Source organism: Pteropus medius, unplaced genomic scaffold (genome assembly GCF_902729225.1).
Source record: "Pteropus medius unplaced genomic scaffold, Ma_sr-lr_union100, whole genome shotgun sequence".
In the NCBI taxonomy this organism is placed as follows: Eukaryota; Metazoa; Chordata; class Mammalia; order Chiroptera; family Pteropodidae; genus Pteropus; species Pteropus medius.
The window spans coordinates 21,143,832-21,168,070 of record NW_024342473.1 but is presented as its reverse complement, the minus strand read 5'-3'; the positions used below and the strand labels follow the sequence as shown (position 1 = coordinate 21,168,070).

At 34.6% G+C, this 24,239-nt stretch overlaps 1 protein-coding gene across 1 annotated transcript in view; it reads left to right on the top strand.

The window, feature by feature from the left end:
• Window positions 1-24,239, top strand: part of LOC120604618 (protein unc-13 homolog C) — a 348,907-nt gene that overhangs the window by 156,474 nt on the left and 168,194 nt on the right. Inside the window, exon 14 of the mRNA XM_039865545.1 lies at window positions 21,837-21,970. Within this exon, the coding sequence (XP_039721479.1) occupies window positions 21,837-21,970 (134 nt within the window). The remainder of the gene's footprint in view (window positions 1-21,836; window positions 21,971-24,239) is intronic.

Here is a 24,239-nt window from a genome sequence, read left to right as displayed (position 1 = left end):
ATCCATCTATCCATCATCCATCCATGGAAAATGACATATATATTCTTAGAGTCTCTTTGTTTCCTTCCCAAATCAAAGCTCCCTGCCTCTAACCTCTGAGACAGTCTCTATTATAAATTTGATATTAGCTTTGGGGGTTTGTCTTTGTATACATTTATCATAAATGTCTATTATCCACTCGTGATACTGTATCTCCATTAATCTCTCATATACTACACTTTATAAACAAATAGTACAGGGGTATGGTTACATGTGGTAACTCGGGAACTAGACTGCCTAAATGTTAGTTATTTGGTAGGAATTTGGTAGGTCCACAATTTTTAAAGTTTAGTATTTCTTTTTGAGTACCTAAGCTGATACATTAAGGTAGAGTTTATTGATTTATTTTTTTTATAATTGCCTATCATATTATTATACTTCAATTTACATATTAACTTTAATGTTTCACTTTACAAATAAATGTGCATTAAGTATCTTTGTGGAGGAAGGCATATGTGCACCTTCTAGTCTGTACTCTTAAAGAACAAGAGAATGCCCTTTCTTCCTCTACTTTTCCATTTCTTCTCAAAATAATGTAAACTTATCATTTCGTGCCATGTGGTCAAACATACCCTCTATTTTTTCACGTGTGTTAAAATGCCTTGTTGCTTGTCTGATTCCCACAGTAAACACTGATTTTAATGAGAATAGAAACTCTGTCTTACTATTATTAAATTTCAGTATATAACACTGTGCCTCACAAACAGCAGAAATCAAAAAATACTTGCTTACGTAATGGAATTTTATATGATAACATCTTTTTTAAATTTATTTTTCAGTTATAGTTGACATACAATATTATATTAGTTTCAGGTGAACAACATAGTGAGGAGACATTTATATACCTTATGAAATGATCATCCTGATAAGTCTAAGTACCTATCTGGCATGGCACATGGTTATTACAGTATTATGGACTATATTTCCTATTCTCTACTTTGCGTCTCATGACTACTTTTATAACTGGTAATTTGTGCTTCCTAAGTGATTTCACCTTTTTTAACCTATCTCTCCAATTTCCCTCCCATATGGCAACCATCAGTTCTCTGTATCTATGAGTTTGTTTCTGTTTGTTCATTAGTTTATTTTTTTAGATTCCACGTATAAGTGAAATCATATGGATTTGTCTTTGTATGGCTTATTTCACTTAGCATAATACCTTCTAGGTTCATCCATGTTGTCACAAATGGCAAGATTACATTCCTTTTTTATGGCTGAGTAATAGTCCACACACACACACGCACACGCACACGCACGCACGCACGCATGCACCACATCTTCGTTATCCAGTCGTCTACTGATGGTCACTTAAGTTGCTTCCATATCTTGGTTATTGTAAATAATGCCACAGTGAAAGTAAGGGCGCATATATCTTTTTGAGTTTTGTTTTCTTTAGATAAATACTCAGAAGTGGAATTGCTGGATCACATGGTAGTTCTGTTTTTAATTTTTTGAGAAATCTTCATACTGTTACATAGCTCCACCAATTTATATTCCTGCCAACAATACACGAGGCTTCCCTTTTCTCCATGACCACACCATGACTTATTATTTCTTGTCTTTTTGATGATAGCCATTCTGATAGGTGCAAGATGATATGTCATTGTGGTTTTGATTTGCATTTCTCTGATAATTAGTCACATTTAGCAACTTTCTATGCACCTGTTGGTCATCTGTATATCTTTTTTGGGAGAAGTGTCTATTCAGATCAAATATTTTGAAGGTGCATCCTCATGTAGGAGATCAACCTTATCATTCAACTTTGCTAAGTTGTCTCTTAAACCTATAGAGTTCTTGATTGTCTCTCAAACCTTTGTGATTGTCCAAGCTGCCTGTTTTATTTTTAATAGCTCTCAGTAGCTAACGGTGTGACAAGACCGGTCATTGTCCTAAAGGAAGGAATTTCATTGAGCACCTAGACAAAAGGCTAGTTGGAAGCCAGACCCTCAGGCATCAGCTTTTAAAATATGCAAATATATACTATGAATTATAGTGCAGAATCAAATCAACTGATAACATTTTGCTTTGTTTTCATTTTCTTTCGAAAATACAGCCTGGAGAATTATTAAAAGACTCACAGTATGTAATAGATCTTTCTATAAGTTGTTTTCATGAAATATTAAATTTGAAAATAGTTGTCAAATTCAGCTTTAGAAATAAAATGACTTTTTCCCCATTCTAACTTCATTACCTGAAATTCTAAAAAAAAAAAAAAGAGCTAACTTTTAGTACTACATATTTCCAATCATAGCTTTTTGTACAGTAATAAATATTTTAAAAGATGAAGCAGGAATTAGGAGGTTTTATCAAGCTCCTGTGTTAAAAAAATACTTCATGCCTCCAAAGTTATCATATAAATAGATAAATTTGCAGGTGCAAAGTTTTTAGGAGAAAGTGACTTGAGCAGATAATCACTAAGAAAGCAGATGGGGTAGACAGACAGACAAATAAATGCTTTCATCGTTTTAGTAAACTGTTCTGTGATTGACAGATAAATTCCCCTTGTTCTTGAAATAGGATTTTCTTACAAAACACATTCTTTTTTTTTTATTTTAAAATAATGTTACTCTTTCCTCAATTAATATCAAAAGCCATGTAGGCCTGGCTATGGTAATTGTGGTATTGCTCAAAGAAGTCTGATTCTTTTTAGTTTAAAAAAAAAAAGAGAGAGAATTGAAGGGATTCTGTATTTAATCAGTATGCCATCTGTATTATTTTTGTAATCAATTTAAATGTTCAAAATCTGATCATGTGAAAACGCAGTGGTAGTGGTGATAGATACTAGGAAATGCAGTCGTTACTGAGCCAGCAGAGCACCAAGGATATATATATTTTTTACTTGACCATTATCTCTACATGTATTTCCAGCCCCCCGAATTTGCTAATCCATGCAATAAGAACCTGTGTATTTCCTATTGCATATAAGGCATTAGGTGGGTGCTAGATATGGCGCAGTAAGTAACTCAAAACCTTGCTGTCACCAGTGGGGTGATGTGAAATCTGGTGTCACCCCAGTGGTATGGGGGAGGAGGAGGTGGATAATGAATGGTGGCATTGTCCCTTGGCTCTTCTCCGCTGACACAGTAAAGGATTACAGGTCAGCAAGATTTAGAAAAAGTAAGATTTATTGAAAGTACATTTTAGAAGGAGACCAGCCATGCTAAGGAAGGCAGCAGCCCTGTGGAATTTAGGAGATGAAGAGATAAGATAGTACACCCCAAAGGGAGGGGTGGGTTTCCAGCCAAGAACTCTGTAACAATGCAGAAATGGGAAGGTCTGTTTATATTTGGGCCATGATGGGAGGTCCTAGATGATCCATATGTGATGTCACCTTGACTGACAGTTGACTGCTATATAACTTTGCCTACTGCACATGTGCTTACCTAGAATTCAGTCTGTTATAATTAGATTCATGAACTTCCAGGCATAGTCATGAGATTATAATGAGGCTGAAGTTATGGGCAGTACTTTCTATGCATGTGTTTGTAGCTGGTTTAGGCCAGTGGCTTTTATGGCCTTTGTGCTCTAGGATTTGGGTAATGTATAATCCTAAAAGGGAAGTATTTCTGGGAAGTGCTTAAGGAAGGTCTTCAAGGGAAGTTTCTATGGTTACAGAGCTGGGCCTTGGCTCCTGTCACTCATGCCTAACTACCTAACATTGCTATCAAAGTTTATTTTCTACTGCAGGGTTCACAAAGCATAGTCAGAGACATGTAGCATCAACATTACCTGGGAACTTGCTAGAAATGCACATCTCAGCTCCCCAACCTCATTCCCCAGGAGCTACTGAGTCAAAAACTAAGGGTGATGTCCAGCAATTTATCTATTAACAAGCCCTGCAGGTGATTCTAGTGCAAATCATGTTTGAAAATCACTGATCTGCATAATTCAAATAAATAAAGGGGCGATTACATACAGTGTGGCAAAAACAGAGAGAGAGAGAAAAGATAGGGAGTTCTGTGAGCACGTAGAAGGCTCATGTAATACCTTGTGGGGGGTGAGGGAACGAAGAAGGCTTTCAGGAAGAAGTGACTCCTAGGAAGATATATAAGGGATAAGTAACCTGTTCCTATAAGCAGCCTGAGGTGACCTCTGAAAATGGATCACTATTCACTTGACCCAGAAAAACCCACAAAATCATGCAAATCAAGAGATTGAAATCTTCGTATTCACTTTAAGAACATATATGAAACTGTCTAGGCCATCAAGGGTACGTGTATCTGAAAAGCCACCAAGTGTCTGAAGGATGTCACCTTACAGCAGCAATGTGTGCCATTCCGTCGTTACAATGATGAGGTTGGTGGGTGTGCCCAGGCCAAATAGTGGGGCTGGACATGGGGTCGGTAGCCCAAAAAGAATGCTGAGTTTTTGCTGCACATGCTTAAAAAATGCAGAGAATAATGCTGAACAGAAGGGTTTAGATGTAGGTTCTGGTCATTGAGCACATTCAGGTGAACAAAGCTCCCAAGATGTGGAGTAGAATTTATAGAGCTCCCGGGCAGATTAACCCAAACATGAGCTCTCCCTGCTACACTGAGATGATCCTCACTGAAAAGAGTAGATTGTTCCTAAACCAGAAGAGCAGGTTGCACAGAAGAAAAAGATATCCCATAAGAAACTGAATAAACAAAAACTTATGGCCTGGGAGTAAATTTAGCATCAAATAAAGGCTAATAAAAGTTAAAAAAAAAATGTTAAATAAGAGTTGGACATAGGAGCTATATTAGGAAAAAGAAGGATGTGGCAGGGTCACGGACAAAAGGCTGAAGAGTATTACAAATGGAAGGAGGGTTCCACATAACCTCAGAGATATATGAGGGTTTGATCCCTCTCAGAACTGAAGGCTGCTACAGTACCAAGCTGATCATGAGGCTTAATCAAGGATGAGGGGTGTCACAAATTATTTGATATTAATAACAGTGAAAGTAGTAGGGACTACAAATAGTTTCCTTTTATTGGTGATAGATAGATAAGGCTGAAGAGGAAGCAGATGCTTTGTAAGCCAAGTTAAAGAGTTTGGGTTATTCTGAAGGAAATGTAAAGCCAGCATGATGGTAGGAGCATGGTGTGATCGCATTTGTGTTTTATAAAGATAGGTCTGGCTACAGAAGAGAATTAACTGGAGGGGTAAGACTAGAAGCAGGAAGAGCAGTGAAAAGGCTATTTGAGTAATCTGGCTGAGTTATATATTATGAGAACCTGACTTGTTCTTGCTAAAATAATTTATTTATAAAAATTCACCCTGAGTCTTCAGTGTATGTTGAGTAAGAATAATACATCCAGAAAGATTAAAACTTTATCTCTTAAATAATGGCTTTCAAGTTGGGAATTCTGGACAACTATAAGCATTTGTAGAAAGTAAGAGGAAATCAGAAGCTATTTTTAGTATATTAGAAAGTACAACAAAAATCATACATTTGTGCAAAAGCAAATTAAAAATTTGTTTCTTTTATTTTGGCTGAAGTTGTGTCAACTTGGTATAGATACTCTGATCATAATGCTGATTAGAAACTCCAGCTTGACCTTTACATATCACTGGACAACAAAAACGTGAGAAAATGAGCTTTTTGCTTAACTATGGAAAAAAAGTAAAATAAGATTAATGAGAGAAAACTAAATAAATGTATCTTGATATTTAAAGATTACAAACCATGACATATTTTCTATTATATGGTGTTTCTGAACCCAAGTGAAGTAGGTGGCTACCCAAGCATTAGGCAGAAAACTGACCTGAAATTAAAAATTAAATTGCATGAAAACAGTTCAGTTTTTGAGATAAAAACCATATTTTATTTGTAAGTAATTGCACCCAGAGCTGCAATGAGAAGGGCCCCAATTCAATGTTTATTTCTCTTAAGAATAGGGAGCTTACTAGGGCATAATGTCATTTTGTTCATATTTAAATTCCATTTCTCTCATTTTTTGAGTGGCAGGCACTTTTGTAATTTGATCGAGCTGATAACATTTTGCACTTTTAGTGAGGAAAAGTAAAAATTTAGTAAATTTTTTGTGTGGGAATGAGCTGATGAATCTAAATAAAGTCTATAAACTTTATGAAAAATAGAAGTACCGTATCTAAGGTTCACCTCAGTAATAGAAGTGTAATATGGCACTGATTGTCCTGTGTTCTTCATTAAGTGACTTAATGGACCTTACTCAATATAATTTGTGTCTAAAAAGTGCTAGTAACACACTTATCTAATGATTGATTCTTCTCGATCAATAGTTAGTTGTGTGAACTAGAAAACAATGAATGAGTCTAACTCTAGCATGCTGGAAGGATTTGTGGGTAGACATAAGAACAATCAAACTGGGTCATAACTGCCAGCCAGGCAACTGCATTTGCATACGTTGCTGATGACTCTAGCACTTTGTCAGGAACAGTAATTCACATTGAATTGCAAAGAATCTAGTCACTGAGACAGTGCAGTCCCACTGTATTTCTAATTTTAACAGCATTTCCTCTTTGCCCAACAGGAATTAAACCAGTCCCTGTCAGGACTGCAGAGCTGCAAAACCAGCTACAGCCTCGGGCTGTTTTAGTGGTTCTCTCAGTCCTTTCTCCACTCTGTTCTTGATTTCAACTGCATTGCTTAGATTCTTCCCTCTGCATTCTTTCCCTTCCAGCCAGTGACCTTCAGAGGCTAAGTTCTTCATATCCACTGGAAGTCTCACCTTTGTCTTCTTAGGACCTTAGGAGAGGGCGAGTCTCTGGTTACTACCCATAGGCCCTGCATTGAAGTAGCATTTCATTTTATTTGCCCAAATTTATTTCTTATTTTTGCAAGATATCCTTTGTATTACCTAGTAATTTGGGATAGCACAGAAGTCCATGTAGGTTCACCATTTTATGTATGTTAGCTATGTGTCCTGGGACACTTTGACTTATTTATAAGAGTCTGAGTCTTTCTGGTCAGTTCTCATGTAACAGATTTCTAGACTCCCTGCCTGCACTGTATCCTCCAACACTTGACCCTCAGCAGCCTCACCATCTTTGTAAGTATTGTACAAACGTTCTTTAGAACTTCTACAGTTACTCTCTGTCTCTCTGAAGGTTCAGCACTTAGACCACCATCTTATTCAGTTGTAATAATATTGCAGGCTTTTCTAAGGAAATAAAAATGATATTTGCTTCAATTCCACATTTTGAAGATATTTAGAATTATGTTAACTTTTCTAATCTTTGAAGCGCTTTAGTTGTTCCATGGAAGAAAAGCCATTTGGGACATTGCCTACATATGTTATTTTCTATTTTTAAAAATGACTCTTTCTAAAATCAAGCATCTATCCCTCAGATACAGAAACCTTATTTTTATTTTAAAAGCATCTTTTTGTCATGATTATTCATAATTAATTACTGATATTTCATCTACACATAATTTTGTTGATGCATTTTCTACCTGCTGTACAGCAGATTTTATTCCATAACATGGCAAAATGTTATAAAGAAGCCGGCAGCTTAGGGTACTTATGTTTAGCCCTTACAGATTTCCCTTACGGATTTACAGATGTGGATTTTAATCCTGCTTTGTATTTTGCCTGAGACTTATTTTCCAGCCCAAAGTCAGATCCATGGGATTAAAAGCATTCTTGTCTGAAAATATTATATTTTACTAATGTGCAAACAGACACATCCATACTGGTACCTGTAGTTTTTTGTTGTTTTTGTTATCTTGGTTCTATAACGTTTGTGTGCTAATATTCTAAATATGATCTGTTAATTGTTTTGAAAATGACTGTTTGACCCTGGATAGTGGCAGTAAGTGTATTGCAGTTTGCTGAAAGAAATCTCTGACATTGATGAAAAATCTCTCAGTGATATTTCTATTAAACAACATCCTAAAAGATGGTGTTTTATTGTGGCAATGTGCCTAAGTTCTCACAGATATTTTACAGAAAATCCATAGAAAATGTTTTTCTTCATGTTTCCAAAAAATGGCTAACCTGTCTGTAAAGCATTTTTGGACAGCCCTCAATTACATGTGTATACTATGCCATCATCTAAGGGCTACAAGGCACTAATGTCCCCATAAAACAGAGCAGTTAGATCCTGAATTATTGGCATCTAACATTGCTATCTTCTCATGGTAAAACTGGCTGTATGTCATTGAACCTCAGGAGCTAAAAGTGACCTTACAATTCAAGGAATTCAATTGTGCATAAGATTAACTTATAATGACATGAAAATTACTTATTTAAATCTATGTATATTAAAATTATCAAAAAATTTTTCTGAAAAGTTATAACAGAATGTACCAACAAAAGATAAGAAAGTATGCCAACTCCCACATACCTTATATTCCAAGCAAACCAAACACTTCCTCTTATATATGGCTCACATTTTCCTACTGTCTTGCCTTTTTTATATATAGCTTTCTTGCTACTATATTCACATTTCCCAACCTTATCTATCCCTATAGGCTCAATTTAACTACCACATTTTTATTAAAATTTCTTGATCTAACGACAAATTTTCTACACTCTAAACTCCTATTTGGGAATTTGTTTCATTTCCTATTGTTGTTGTTGTTGTTGTTGTTGTTGTTGTTATTATTATTATTTGCAAGTCTTAGCTCACCTATTATACCACAGCCCCTTTCTAGAGGGAGGATTGAGTCTGATTCATATCTGAGTCTCTTTCTTCCCCCTCCCCCACCCACACACAGGGCCTTGTACATGGTATCTGTTTAACAAATACTGATAGAATCGGTGAATTCAAAATATTTAAAAATTTCTAGAGAGAAAATGCAAACGATTTAACAAATTATAGCTATTGTGGCTAGAGCAATTGAAGAACTAAATTTTAATTTTGTTTAAATTTTATTTAAATTTAACTAGCCATATCTGGCTAGTGATGACCACATTGGAAAACACAGTTCTGGCATTCAAAGCACATATTGAAATTCACACTGTGCTACAACACTACAACTGGGCAACAACCAGGTTTCACTAGGGTAAGACTCCCTGAATTGTGCAAGTGGAAGGTTATCCCTTAAATTTTACACACGGCACCTCGCTTGCCTTACCCTGGGGTAATCTCTGCATTTCAGTGACTGTTAACAAGAGTTTTTCAGCACTGACACTTTGCCTTATATTGTTGGACTCCAATAAGCCACAGATGACACTAGGCACAGTTAATGACTATTCAAGAACAATGTCATATATAGGATGGATTGTTCACAAATCTAAGAAATGTTATTTCTGCTATTCTATTGTAGGAATCAAGACATGTTTTCTTTTAGCCCATCCCTTTTCCTCGGTAGCTTTTTAAGTATCAGACCTTCTTTCAATAATTGAATTAATATCTTCTCTGTGAAGTGACTTTTAGTGCTCTGTATATTCACTTCTGACAAAATTGTATTTAAACAGTGGGTAAGCACTGACACCTAATCAGTTAGTATTTCTCTTTTCTAAGCTTCATTTCTTCTCTCTACCCCATAATACGGTGATGCTAACGTGTAATTCATGTTTATTTTCTTAAGAACTACTTAATGATTGCCTTCTGGGTGCCTAGTATTTGCACTAAATGCGGATAATTTATTCATCAAGGGAGATTTGGCTTTTTGTTACACAGAATAGATCTAGGTCAATAATTCAGTAAGTAGTTGTCATAAGTGTATCATGACTTAAAACCTCTGTTTTAGTAACAAACAGAATAGGCACTTGTTAAATAGTAGTTTTTAGTATTACCCTTTCAATTATTTTTAAGGCTAAAGAGTCTATTTCATAAAATCCAGAGAATGAGTGAATCAGTACAGCATTATTGTTTTAAACGACTGTATAATTTGTTAATAATTTGGAATCACCTCCTCCATGAAGGAATGATTTGTTCAAATATACTTTATAAGGACCTCCCAGAGCTACAAATGAATAAAAAAGAATAATTTTTTTTTCTGGTCACTACAATTAATAAAATTGAACGTTTTTGTGTTTTTATATCCACAAGTAAATTACAGAAATAGATTTTGTGGATTAAAGAATTGTTAGCCAGAGAAAAGTTGAATTTTGAATGGTAGTGTCCACCAGCTGAATGGTAGGGTATTACAGTTTGGGGTTTTTTTTTTTTTATTTTAATGTTGGTAGTTTTGAACTGAAATTATTTGAGGTAAGGTTAATTTGGAGACTTTTCTCTCTCAATAAAAACATTGCCTTTGTTGAAGCCCTTCACTTATTGCAATCCAGCATAACAACCACATTTACAACCGAACTGGTAATTGACTATTTAGATCACTGTTCCCTATGCAATACTAAACTCATAAGTAATGATTCAGACATTAATAAGAAGCCATACTATTTTTAAAATGCATCACAAATTTTATGTTTACCCAATGAATTGATAAATCCAGGGGGAAATTTCAGATGGGTGCTATCATCTGTAAAATTAAAGATAGGATATGAAGAAAGCATAGCCTCCTTTTGGTTATTTGCAAATGAAAGATCCTTAGATTCCCCTTTTTCATTTTTTATGACAATTTTACTGATTTATTATTTCACTAATGGGTGGATAAACAATGAAGGAAGGTGGCACTCAGATTTGTCAATTCACATGCCTAACAGAGAAGATAAAGGAGATGAGGACCTGTCTATGCTTTTCTAGTTATCCACTTACCATTTTCTACTATTTTTATGAAAAATGGTTGTATTGGAATCTCTGGTTTTCAGAGATTGTCAGTTAGTGTTGGCTACATTCTCTCCTCCTGTTTTAAGAAATAATAGGCAACATTTGTTTCTTATGAACTCATTGGTTGTACCTAATATCAGTGGTTTCTTTGTGCCATTTTCACTGATGTATTATGACACTGCTGTAGAGCTAACACTTGACATTTCTATAACAGTCAGTATTTGTTCAGTGTCACATTAACTACTTACATCTCTTTCCACACACAGATTAAAACAAAAACAACAAAAAACTAATTTGGTGCTTGCCGCATCTATTCAATAAGAGATGGAAACAAACCGATCTGATCTGTTTACTGACCACATTTAGCATGTCTGTTAAACATTGAGAAATAGTCAATTTTATAAAAGCAAGGCTCTAGTGACTATCTATCTTTGCTAAGTGGGACATAAAATTTTGGAACCTTGAATTACCCTCAAGCAATTTAGTTCACTACATAAACTCAATTTCTTATAATGAAATATAGACATTTAGGCATACAGATAAAGTTTGCTTACTTATCATTAATCCTAGAGAAAATAGGATTTGAAAGCATGAAGTCTCTTTTCAACTCTTAAACTCTCTATGAGCAATCTGACAATTATATGGCATCATGACATCTGCAGGTAACTCAGTGCTAACTTTCAAATCATCCCTGTCTGCATCTTGACTTTCAGTCTACTTTTGACAAAACAGGAATTTGGTGTTTTCTAGTTGATCATTCTGATTTCTAACCTGGTATCTTATCACATTTTTATTTATAAATTACAGGCCAGCATTCCAATGAATATTTACCGTTTTCTGTCTTTTGGCCTATATTAAGAATCTCTCACCTTAGTATCTGGATAAAGAATAAGCACTTAAATTTCTCATAGGAATAAGAAATCTAAAATTCAAAAGAACCCACTGACACAAGCTTAAAAATTAAAACATCAATCTTCATTAAAATGTAAAATTTCACTAATTGCTAATTTCCCTATTTGTAATGATTATTAAGCATTTGAAGGAAATACATAGCATAGAAGCTCATAGGTCCAATTAAACACATGTACTACTCATCTCCTATTCTTGCCATCAGTATGGCACCTTGTTAATTTCCAAAGTTGAATAAACATTCCCAACTCATTTCAAAACTTTTTTGACTGGTCTGAGGGTTATCAATAATTCTTAGTCCACTAGTCTATTGTGGATAAGACATATTCTATAAAGTTTAGTGTGATATAATTAAGTAATAGACCTTACGATTACATTTGATATCTTTAATCTTCATGTGTAATTTTGGGATTCTCAGGATTTTTCTGTGTCTTTACTCTAGCTTTGTTTACAATAAAAGATTCCTTAAAATGGTTACATGTCATATCAGTGGGTTTTATCTTATTTATACCTATTCTTTACTAATAATATGAAAAGAATCAATCTCTTTTTTTCCTAAGAGCCCACATTTTTAAAAATTATTTATATTTTTTAAAAATCTTCCTAAGTAAAAAATAGTTAATATTGTTTTAAAAAATAATAAGATAAACTCTTAAGCACTTGTAACCCAGATCTAGCGATTACCCTAATAAGATCTAGTTCCCCAGAAGCAACCACTTTCATGAAGCTTATGTTAATGATCCCTTTGCTCTTTATTTAGTTTTACCAGATATAAATATTTTTCAAAATTAGTATCTAATTTTAGTTGTTTTTACATTGATATAAATGGAATCATACTGAATATTTTCTTTAGTGTCATGATTTTTTTCTTTAGCACATGTGTTCGAGAATTGTAAGTACTGCTGTGTGTAACAGTTTGATTTACCATGGGTTACCTAAAAAGAGATTATAAAGTGAATTGCATAAATAATCTTCACCTAAGGGTGCTCTAAAGCAATGCTGTCCAATAGAACTATATGGAATGATGAAAACATTCTATATTGACAGTGCCTAATATAGTAGTCATAGCCACTATCTACATATGAATGTTGAGTACTTGAATTTATTTAACTTAAATATAAATTATTTATATTTAAATAATATAAGTGTAGCTAGCGGGCTTCTACAAGCTTGGGATTTTTAATATCATTTCCCTCCTAAATAAAGTATTAAAATAACTTTGCAGTAGTTAGCAGAATTCCAAGATAACCCAATCACTCATGCTCTGGTTATAATGTTTTTCCCTAAGGTAAGGGCAAAACCTTTGATTTGCTTCTAGCCAATAGAATATGGCAAATACCATAAATCTAAAACAAAACCTAACCCCCCTAATAGATTGCTATATGTTAAAGGCTAAGGGGTTTTACAGATGTAATTAAGATCTCTAACCAGTTTGACTTTGAAATTAATGAAAAAAGAGATTATACTGGGTAGATCTGACCTAATCAAGTGAGCCCTTGAAAAGGAAGCTTGGGCCTTTTCTGAGGTCAAGGAGATTTTCCTGCTGGCTTTGAAAATCAAGCTTCCATGAGTTCTACAGATACAAGGAAATTAATTCTGCCAACGACCACATGAGCTTGCATGAGAACCCTGAGCCTCAGATGAAAAATCCTAGCTCTGGCTAACACCTAATTGCAGTCTGTGGGACACTGAACAGATTATCCTGGATTCCTGACCCACGGAAACTGAGACAATGAATATGCATTGTTTAAAACTGCTAAAATTGTAGAAATTTCTTACAAAGCAAGAGAAAACAAATACACCTGCTTAGAAGCAGAATTTCTCTTTTTTAAAATCACAGTATTTTATTTTCTCCATGTAACTCAGTCATTTCCTTGGGTCTTTTCTATTTGGAACAAGAGACTTTATTATTTCTATCTTTAAGAGAATTCTTAATCCACTGAAAACAGAGTGTACTTCAGATTGCTGCCACGTAGTATCCAGTAGTAACTGCTTCCTTTCAAATAAATCATATCTTCTTTCCATGAATGAATATATCTGTAGGAACTTAAGATTGAAGAGAAATTATTTATGTCAGTTTCAAGGATAAAATATCTAAATCACTTTCCTGAAACATGTTAAAATGACTAAGCTTAAGAAGAGAAAATGTGTAAGGGTTATTCACAGTGTTTCAAGATTCCTTTGAGGACAGAAAAAGTTTTGAGAAGATAACAAACAAACAAAAAAAGTAGATGACACCTGAAACAGAGATAGAAAAAGCCTATGGAGAGTTTAAATTTTATAAAGAGCAACCAGTATGTATTATTACGGATCAAACCAACTTCTAAAACAAATAAATTTAATTCAAATATTAGGGATGAGTTTTATTCTCATTCATACAAAGTCTGTAAAAATGGATGTTTTTTCCATTTGTGGCTCTTTCCGTCATAGTTCAGGTTCTCTGAAAGTAGAGCCTAAAAGAGGAAGTCTTTTGTTATGATGGAATGCAAAATCTAGCAAACCCGTGACTGATACTGGAATCTGAGAGAAACTATATCATCATTCTTCCTTAAAAAAAAAAAAAAAATGCCTATTTTTACCTGGCTAAATTATGTTAAGTTCTTTCTATGAAGTAGGACTGCAGAAGAGCAGAGCTGTGTGTTCAAGTCCAGACTCCTAGATCATACCTCCAGTTATCCCTATTTAGTAGGTCTGCAACAGGGGCTCTAAAATCAAATGCATTTCTAATAAGTGGCCCAGATGATTATTATGTAGATGATCAATGGACCAGACTTAGAAAAACACTGGTCACTGGCAGTTTTGAAAAAGTCTCAAATATCACCCCTCAGCATGTTTCTCATAGATTCTCTGTATAGGTTGCTATTCACATTGTTCCAAGGCACTGTTGTATGGATTTTTGAAAAGCCATTATATAATAAATCATGGCAATCGGAATATAGACTCTGCCTCAGCTGTTCCAGAAAGGCAAAGGTAGAACAACTTTATCTGCAATGAAATTTAACTCAGATTTATCCATGGCATAGCCAGCATACTAAAAGTTATTCATTTAGTGTATGATCAAGTTCAAGTTCATTAGAGAATCTAGGTACCAGCCTAACTTCTCCAAATCTCTCCTGTTTATGGCCAAAGTTTAAGCAACTTACTATACGTCAATAAAATTCATTAGGTGAATAAGGCATTTTTGACGGTGGCATTAAAGATCAATAGTGGGGAACACCTTTGAAGTGGCTTAATCAAAGGTGATGAACTTGCAAATGGTCTAAGTAAGAGATGGACTGAACTTTGCCAAAGGTGGGGGAAAAAATGAGGAAATATTGGCACCACCTTAAAAAGGGTGTCCCATTTATACAAGGTCTTAAGATATAAAAGGAGATTTGTTAAGTCATCAATTAAAAATACTAATGACTCTATTTAGCAATGGCTTTCAAGCTCTTTAATTGGAGGGGTCATAAACTCTATTGATCAATAACTTAATTACCCTCTTTATGCCTTGCAAACAAAATCCAACTCTATTTTCTGCTATTTAACTTGAGTAATTTTTAACTTTAGGGGAAGGGAGGTAGAATGAAGTAGATTTTCTTGAGAACATAAAAATTTCAAGATCTGACTTTATGATCCTATATGAGCTTGGATGGACCACTTTAAATTATGTCAGCCTCATTTTTCTCATCTGTAGACTACATAAATTGAAATAAGTTGTCTGTAGCCTTTTCAGTACTGCGATGTGATTAAAGAGCAGAGGTACAGCAGTGTGGTGGGTCTATGAGCTCTTGGCAAAAGTTGAGAAGAAGGGAGATAAAAAAATGCATTTACTTATGCATTAATTTTAACTTCTGTATTTTTTCCTCTCTTGTCTTGCCTGTGGATAGTCTCCTTGGTATCACTCCAGATGGGAGACTGTGGAATTCAACCCAACTGCCTTTGTCTAAGCTGACAGAGAACAGGGGTTGTAGGTCAAATTGCTCATATAAAGTTCATGTGTCTTAACAATATTTCTTTTCTTTCATTTTCTTCCTCTTCTATGTGGAAACTTCTGTGAGATCCTTTCACATCCTGATCTCTTTACATCCTGTCTACACTTTCACACCTTGATCATTATTAGCAGTATAGTATCATTTTGATGATTTTCTATTCGGGCAAACAGAGTAGGGAGTCTGTGAAGAGTTAAGAACTGCACTCTCTGGGTCTTGTGTTCATGTCTGATTGTCCATACTGCCCCAAATTGGGCGGAATTAAACCAACACTAATGGCGAGAAGCAGATGAAGGGACTATGGTGATATGAATGAACAGTAAGACTCAGAAACTTTAATAGGAACTTTTGAGACAACAGGATGCTGATGATAAAACAGTATCAATTAAGAAAGCTCTAAAACTGGAGGGAAAATATAAGGAAATTAATTTAGAACTAGACCCTGATTGTGCCTATAACTCTCAAACTGCAAATAAGTGCTAAGCAGTTGCAATAGTCTCAAGAACTTAGAAAGTATGTAGAGATTTCACATAAACATCAATACTTTATTCTCTGAAAACTTTACCATTCAAGATATATAACTCAATAAAAATCAGCTCAGTATTATTAGTGGGAGGCAATGATTGTCTTGTGTCTATAAACTGTATAATCAGGTCTTAGAGTCGAAGATATAAAGAAAAAAAAAAACAAGGGTAGGAATTTTTAAGTGTGGTCTACATGTTTGTTTTCAATTAAGAGGGATGGGAATTAAGGTAACCCTCAGTTTCTTTATCTCTGAAATGAGGATTTTAACATTTGGCTTCGATATTTGGAAATGAATGAAGACTACCCAAATGAGAACAAACAGAGGCTATTTATTCAGATCTTGTATAACAAGGAAGGCAGCCAGCATCACTTTTATTTGGCAGAGACTCAAAACAGGCAGGGAAATGGGAAAGCTTTCTAGTGAAAATCAGGGAAGGCATCAGGTCTAATATGACTGGAGCTTGTTGGCATGGGACAACTGGGAGTCAGCTAATCAGAAGGGCATCTTGCATGATTGGTTTGGGGAGCATATTTGGCTTTCTCTGGTTGATCCTGAGTTGGAAGTGAGGGCAAAATATGAGGAAACTGGTGGTCACTGACCAAGTCCTGACCATTCTGGGCTGACTGTTGCAGAGGCTGTTGTTTGGTTTCCTGGACTGGTTAATGCAGAGATTGTGGGTCAGGTTTCTGTCACATGTGGTCTGACCATTGTTCGTTTGTATATTCAGTCTTCAAGGCTAACTGTTTTGTTGTGATGACTGAACATGAATGAGCTGAAAAGATGCCTGCATTGCTGCTTTTGGTGGTTGTGGAAGTATTATGAGACCATAAAAGGGAAGGCGGCAGTATCTGGAGAGAGAAGCAAGAAGGGTGGTTCCATTCATGTAGAGAATGTTTCAGCTGGTTGCCCTGGGCTAGGGGAAAGGTACCTGGAGAAATTCTGTCTGGTCCTGTATAGGTATAGAGCAATATAAATGTCCTTCCTTCTTCTAGTTGATAAACTGTCTACATCACTCTTCATAAGGATCTCAGATCCCCTGAGCATCTAAACTCTATGATCTGCTTCCAAAACTATTGCCAGAGTTTCCATTTTTCTAAGCTGTGCACTGCTAGGGCTAAGATTTCCTTATTTCAGAAATACGAGGAGATATACAGCTAACTCAGAGAATTTGCAAACGTATAAGAGCTAGTTAACAGTTTAATATTAATTTATCTTGTCAGGATTCTTTTTTTTTTTTGAAGCTTCTTTCTTTTTAAGTATTCAGGCTCACCTCTGTTTTATTTTCTTCTGTGTGTCTTTATATGCACAGTGTCCTGATTTTTCAAATTTCTAGCATCCATAAATCTTGTTGTCAAAATCTTTAATTGCCACTTACCTGCCTTGAACGAAAACAATCTCGCTGTATACACTGTAACAGTCTCCTATTTATACACACAAATTCTGTAAGTTATTTTCAGCAATACCACAGCTTCATTACTTTACCTGAGAAATTGTTTTCCTTGGCTCTTCTAGGCCTCAGCTCTAAGAGCCCTTCACCTAATCTCTATTCCTGCCTCCCACTCTCATGCTCTAAATGTCTGCTGTGTTTGATCCATTTCACCATCTTCCCTTCCATTTTTCTTCTTTCTTCCTCTGGACCAAAAGTAAATATTTGTTCCAGCACTTCAACCATTCTCGTCAAACACACAAATCTCTTTCTCCTTTCCTACTTTTATTGCACTCCCATAGCAAATCCAGAACTGTTTCCTTGGCTTCTAACTCCAGTGCTGGATAAAATTCATGATGATCCAGAGCGGTGTCACTATATGTTCAGGGACCCAGTCTCAGCAGAGTTCCCAGGCTACCTGGCAGTGCCACTATGGGTTCAACTTAAGTCTCTGTCTCGTTCCTTGTGGGAGTTATTTCAAACCTTTACTATTTACTCTTCCTCTTCTCTCAGGATGGAAATTCCTACCATTCTAGGAAATTTTCTTTTTTAGATTCCCCGCACCCCCACCCCCAAAGTTTTGCCCCTGGCCATCAATTCTCTTTCCTCTCTTCCAGTAATCTTATTTACTCCCTAATCTCAGCTACCACTTCTATCCTGGAGTTCTATCTACATTAATAATCCAGGATGCTTTTAAAATTCCAGACCAATCTACCTAATTACCTTCTAGATAGTGCCACTTGGTTTCTCTCTTTTTTCTCACCAACTAGGCAATGAGTTCTATCAGTTTACTTATTAACTCTTTCTTAAGTTTAATTTCATTAAACTTACTGCAACTGCTAGGTCATTTAAAAAACAATTATAATTAAATACTCTCATGTTTAAAATCTTCTAATGGTCCTCATCAAGTTTTATTTAAAAGCAAATTTCTTAACATGACACACAAGGTATTTTGGGGTTTAACAGCATCTATCTTTATAACCCTTTGTTTCCCAAAGTATGTTCAGAGTCACATTTATTCTGTGGATAATTTTGTAAGATGGGGTGTGGAAAATAGGACAGTGGAGGTCAGGCCTCGCTCAAGACCTACTTGGAGGGTAGGACCTAGCTAGCAATCTGTGTTTAAGCAAGGCTTCCCAGCAATACTGATACACACTAAAGTTTCAGAAGCATCTTAGAGAATTGCAATGCACATTAACACATTACTCAAAGAAGTCTGAAAATAACCTATTTATTTTTCTTAAGCAAACATTTTCTTAATTGGTTTAAGCATGAATCATGTGTTTTGTGTTAAACTCACTAACATCCAGTGAAACTAATGTTAGAAAAACATACTTTATCAAGAGCTTGTAGCCTTATATTATTAGTAATTATCTAAGTAGGTTTCTGTCACATCTTTACATTTCTCTACTAAATATCTCCCCACAAGCCTTGTCTGGCCAAACCTTTACAGGAGAGTTTTAAAATTGCATGTTCATTGAATAAATACGTGGAATGTTACAGAAATATTTTATAGGAATCTTAGAAGTGTTGCATAAGTCTTACTACCATGAAGATACCATCTATTTCAACAATTTTGTTTTTTACACTTAATAGTTCTCTGTGTTGATCTCTTCTTAATGAGAATATCTTTACATTTTCTTATTTGAAATTATGAAACTATAGTGTACATCTTATCAGCTTTTCTGTGCAAGCTTTTTTGTAGTGAAATATCCTTTGTAAACATGAAAATTGGCTGCTTTTTTCCAGCTGATCCTACATCCTGGCAACTTTCTACGTTAAAAAAAATCTCATTATACTGACAGACTTTCTTTCAAGTTTCTTTCCTCAATAGTCTGTTAACAAAGTAAATTTTAGTCACAATAATAATGATGAACATAATTAAAATTGATCTAAGTCAGTTATATAAACTTAGTATATTTTTTGTATTTGAGTTTATAATTATATATTATACTTATACCCTATATAAATATATTATAAAATATATTTTTATTATGACAAATATGAGTTTCAGTAAATAGCAATGCACTTGTTAGCTTTTAAAATTTCAACTACCATTATTTTAATTTTCTAACTCTAAGGTCATATGCCCTAGTAGACTTCCAGGATATTAGTAAAGTCTTACTTAGAAAAATTTAATTATTACTAAATTAGGTAAATATTCTAACACACATGATTATACCCTATTATTTTAAACATGCAGTCTATTAAAATGCACTAGTAAAATAGGGAAGACCTGATTTATGATATTGTTGTGATGATTCAGCATTCCATTTGGTTTCTTCTGATGCTACGTACGGAATTTGATGCAAAAAAATGGTACCGTCTATAATCCTCTAATGTCATAAAATAATAATAAAAGTATAATTTGCAACAGCTAAGGGACTTTGGAATTAATGCATATTCAACTATGTACTTTAGTCTCTTCTCTTTTCCATATCACTCTTTGCAGAATGATGATAAGTGACTGTGATGTTAAACACATCATCTATAATCATTTCCCTTCATTTAATCACACTATTCAAAATAAGTTAGACATACAGTTTGGCTGTGTTCACATCACGATGATTAATGATAATATTCTAATATATTCTGCTGTGGCCACTGGAATTCATTTTATTTACAACCTTCACAACTCACTGGGTTCTCTGACTTCTAAATGCACCATAGAGAGGGAAATCAATTGAGCTTAATGTAATGAGTAAATAATTACATTATTGTGACAATAATAACGTCCTGTTCATAAAAGAAAGATAGATTTTAATAGAAAATATAACTTAAAAGTAGGCAAAGCTGGATATTTGTGAGCCTGTCTTGCTGCCTTTTTCTTCTTAAAGATCTCAATTGATCTGCTTCGAGGTACCTCAGGAATTGAAAAGGGAAGCCCACCAAGGACTTTCAAGTGGTTTTCAGGGACGAGACATACAAGATTCTCAAGAGCCTTTGAAGACTGCTTATAGTTCATTCTGGCAGTTTGAAGTAATTTGTGCCAGCCACTAATTTTTTGACTATTTTAATTTTGCTCTCCATTTTTTAATATCTGTTACATTTTGAGCATGGAGCTAAATCAACAGTGCTTGGAAGCACCCTAGAAAATTACATGTCCCAAAAGGTACATTATAGCCTGTGTGTGGAGATCTCTAATAGTAAGTGGATTCAATATAGAACAGTATTTTAACTTAAGGAGAATAATAATTGGATGATGACTTGTCCAAATCTAGATACATGTCTTAGACAGCATTAGAAGATATGCATGTAACTACCCATTCAGCAGAGGGTGGCTGATTTTCAGATCGGACATGGTAGTTGGACATGGCAATTGACTGGGCTAATAAAATCTAATCTACCTTGTATATCAAAGAGTCAATGAATTTTCTGAGCCACAAATTGAAGTTTTCAAATATCCCAGACTTATAAGCTTATGAATAATTTAGCAAAAATAATCAGGGAAGCCATAATTTTCCCACTTATTTGTTTACTTGAGTGAAAATTACCTCTGCTTTTTTTTTTTTGCCTAATTAAAAAGTAAATGTGAAAGGCGTGCTCTAAGAATACCCGCCAAACAAAATAACCAGAATAATTTATCAGCATGTTCAAAAGAATAATGTGTGTTGAATATGAAGTTTATACGTGAAACATTCAAGATTGTTATTATACTCTATTAATTTCAATGTAAAATTAGACCATCCTGGCAATACTCTCTGGAGGTAAGACTTGGAGAATTCATTCAGTGTAGTAAATTGAGAAGGATTCAAATATGATTTAAATACGCACACCTACACATGCAAAAGATAGACTTACAGATTTTTAGTTAGCTAGATACATTTGTAGGTGGAATGAGAGTGTTCAGGCCATTCATGTAACATGTATATATTGTAGAAATTAATAGTACTGACTTTGTAACCAGACAGCCTTGAGTTCTGCCCACTTGCTACCAATGTGACTTCACACAAAATATTGAGACAGGATAAAATTTTCACAGACACACACACACACAGCCCTTTGTACACACATAATTCAACCTCTGTCTTTTGGAGAAGGCACATTAAAGGGATAATTTCTACAGTAATAATTCCTAAGATTATGAATTGCAATAGTCAGATGAAGAGAAACATTTACTCCAGAACCCAAGTATTTAGAAATACCAGCCTGGCCTTTGTGACTTTATCCTATGAGATACCATTGAATGAAGAAAGGAAACCCAAATTTAAGACCTTTGGCTCACATGATCTAAGAGTTTTTTTTCATAATACTTTTCTTTGAACTACCTGTTTAACAGTGACTTCTAACTAAGGTCATACCATTTAACCTTTTCTTTTGCATGTTACGTGACCTGGTGAGCAGAATAAGAAACAGGACATTCCTCGGGAAGAGCAGGGACCAACCACCAAGAATTTGGATTTTTGGCCCCAGCTTATTACACTAATGGTTACAATTATTGATGAGGATAAAACAGCCTACACACCTGTCCTGAATCAGTAAGTACACTGTTTTATAAATGAATGGATTTTATTCAACCTAAGAAAACAAAATATTCAAATCATGGCTTACATTCTCATGACAATGACATATTTTTCTGCTTTTATCAGTAAATATCAATTCCGTGATATTATGAATTTTTAGTTCAAACCTCAAAGAGTGTGATTCTTTGGATAAGGAGACAAATGTTTCCCAAGATTTATTTTTATTTGATATAGAAAAGTTTTCTCTTTCCTCTGTCTCCTTTTATAACTATCCCATTGTCTGAAAAGAAAAAAATGCACCCCCTCAAATTAAAAAGAATGTTAGACAGCTCGTATTAAACATATTACATTTGTGACTTTCTAATAATAATAATAAAGATTTGTCCATAAACAAACTGCTTTCAAAATAGTTATGTATCCCAGATTTAACAAATTTAATGCAACATTTAATATAACAATTCCATTTTCTCAAATAACCTAAGCCTATGTATCCATGCATAGAATTTACAAATTATAAGCAGGTAGACAAGACAGACGAATTAAAATCTGTGGCCATTCCAGAAAAAAAGACTAAAAGAGTCCAAAATCATCAACTGTTTAAAATGTCACTTAGCTAAGAGACTTTGGGAAAATTATTTAATTTCTCTGGGTCTCAGTTTACTCATACGTAAAATGAAGACATATTACTAGATTATTTCCAAGATCCAATCCAACTTTCATGTTGCACATTTAGGATTTAATGCCCACTGTTGCAAGCTATACAAGCAAAATAACAGCTGACTCTGCCAACCACACACCTTCAGTCTGGTTAATGGAGAGGATATCCTGATATATTGGTTATACCAGAAATGCTGTGGGCAGCATGGATAGCAGAAATTGACAAGCCATGAAGTAGAACATAAATTCAGACTTACTATGAATAACTAGTTTTATTATTTCTCATTCTCTTTGACCCTACTGGTTGAGATGGTGAGGGGCTTTGTGCTTATGTTGAAGCCAGTTGAAATTCCAATTACAGAAGAAATTAAGTATCCCAACTTTCATCCTCTCCTACTTTTTAACCACCCATTTTCACCTGCCCCAAATTCCTCCTCATTGGGGAGAAAATGGTCCTCTCTTTGTTATGCAACCATGATAACATCATTAGATTTGTCTTTTCACTTTCTTCTCTCCTTTCCCCTATATCCACCTTTTCTGCCTGGTGGCCAGAGTATCTTCTGATGACCATCTGTAGAAACTTTGCTTTTATTCTCTTCTGATGGCCCAGGACTTGATCTTCATTTTTAATGTATGACATGTCCGCAGCTCATCCTGGGCAGCTTTGTGGAACACATATCTTTTCTCCTTCCCTCTTTGGAACTTTCTTAAAGACAGAGTAGGTTTCCTAAAGACAGAAAGATCAGTAACTTGTTTAAAGACTGTACCCTTGGGCTCAGATAGGATGTTTGATAAATGACTATCAAATAAAAATAAAAATCTGAGAAATGCTAATTAAGTTATTTGAAAGGATTTTATTTTTTAATCAAAAATTCTTTACATTTGCCAAATATCAGAAATCAGATATGACTGGGAAAGAATACATTGTAAAATCATGGAATCAATTAAAGTTTCCTAGAATTTTCTTTAATCATATACTATGAAAGGCATATAAAGATTTTACTTGACTTTTTATAACTGTATTAAAGGAAGTGGAGAAAATACTTTAAGTTATGGCAAAAATAAGTTTTAAATTATGAGCAAAACTAAGTCTACTAACTATAAAAATAAACAATGACAATGGAGATAAATGTCTTTGTTTTGCTTTTGATTTTTGGTTTTAATATCAAAATTTAGTCACTTGTTTTCTGTGAAATCTAGTCCTAAAAAACTCAAATGCCTCCCCTCTCTTGGGAATCTATGTTTTATTATTACATTTTCTCAGATTTTGAAGATGTTCTAAAGATTTTCGGTTACTAAGGATTATTTCATTTTGTTTCTTATTTAGTTTAAATCAGTATTTTAAGTGAATTCATCTGGAGTGCGAGGTATAGTCTTAATGGCCAATGTTGCATTTGTAAGATTTTCATTCACACCCACTTCATTTGCTCAATGTGTCATCGCATTTAGGCTTCACTTATTATCTCATAGGTTGGTTAAGCTAGCACTGTGTTTCACAAAGTAAAAGATCCAGACCACTGGAATCAGGATCACAGGGGCTGATAGTTTCACAGGGTTTGCATATTCTGAGCACTATTCTAAACCTATGGAGTCAAAATCTGAAGTTGGCACAGAAGTCTGCTGTAAA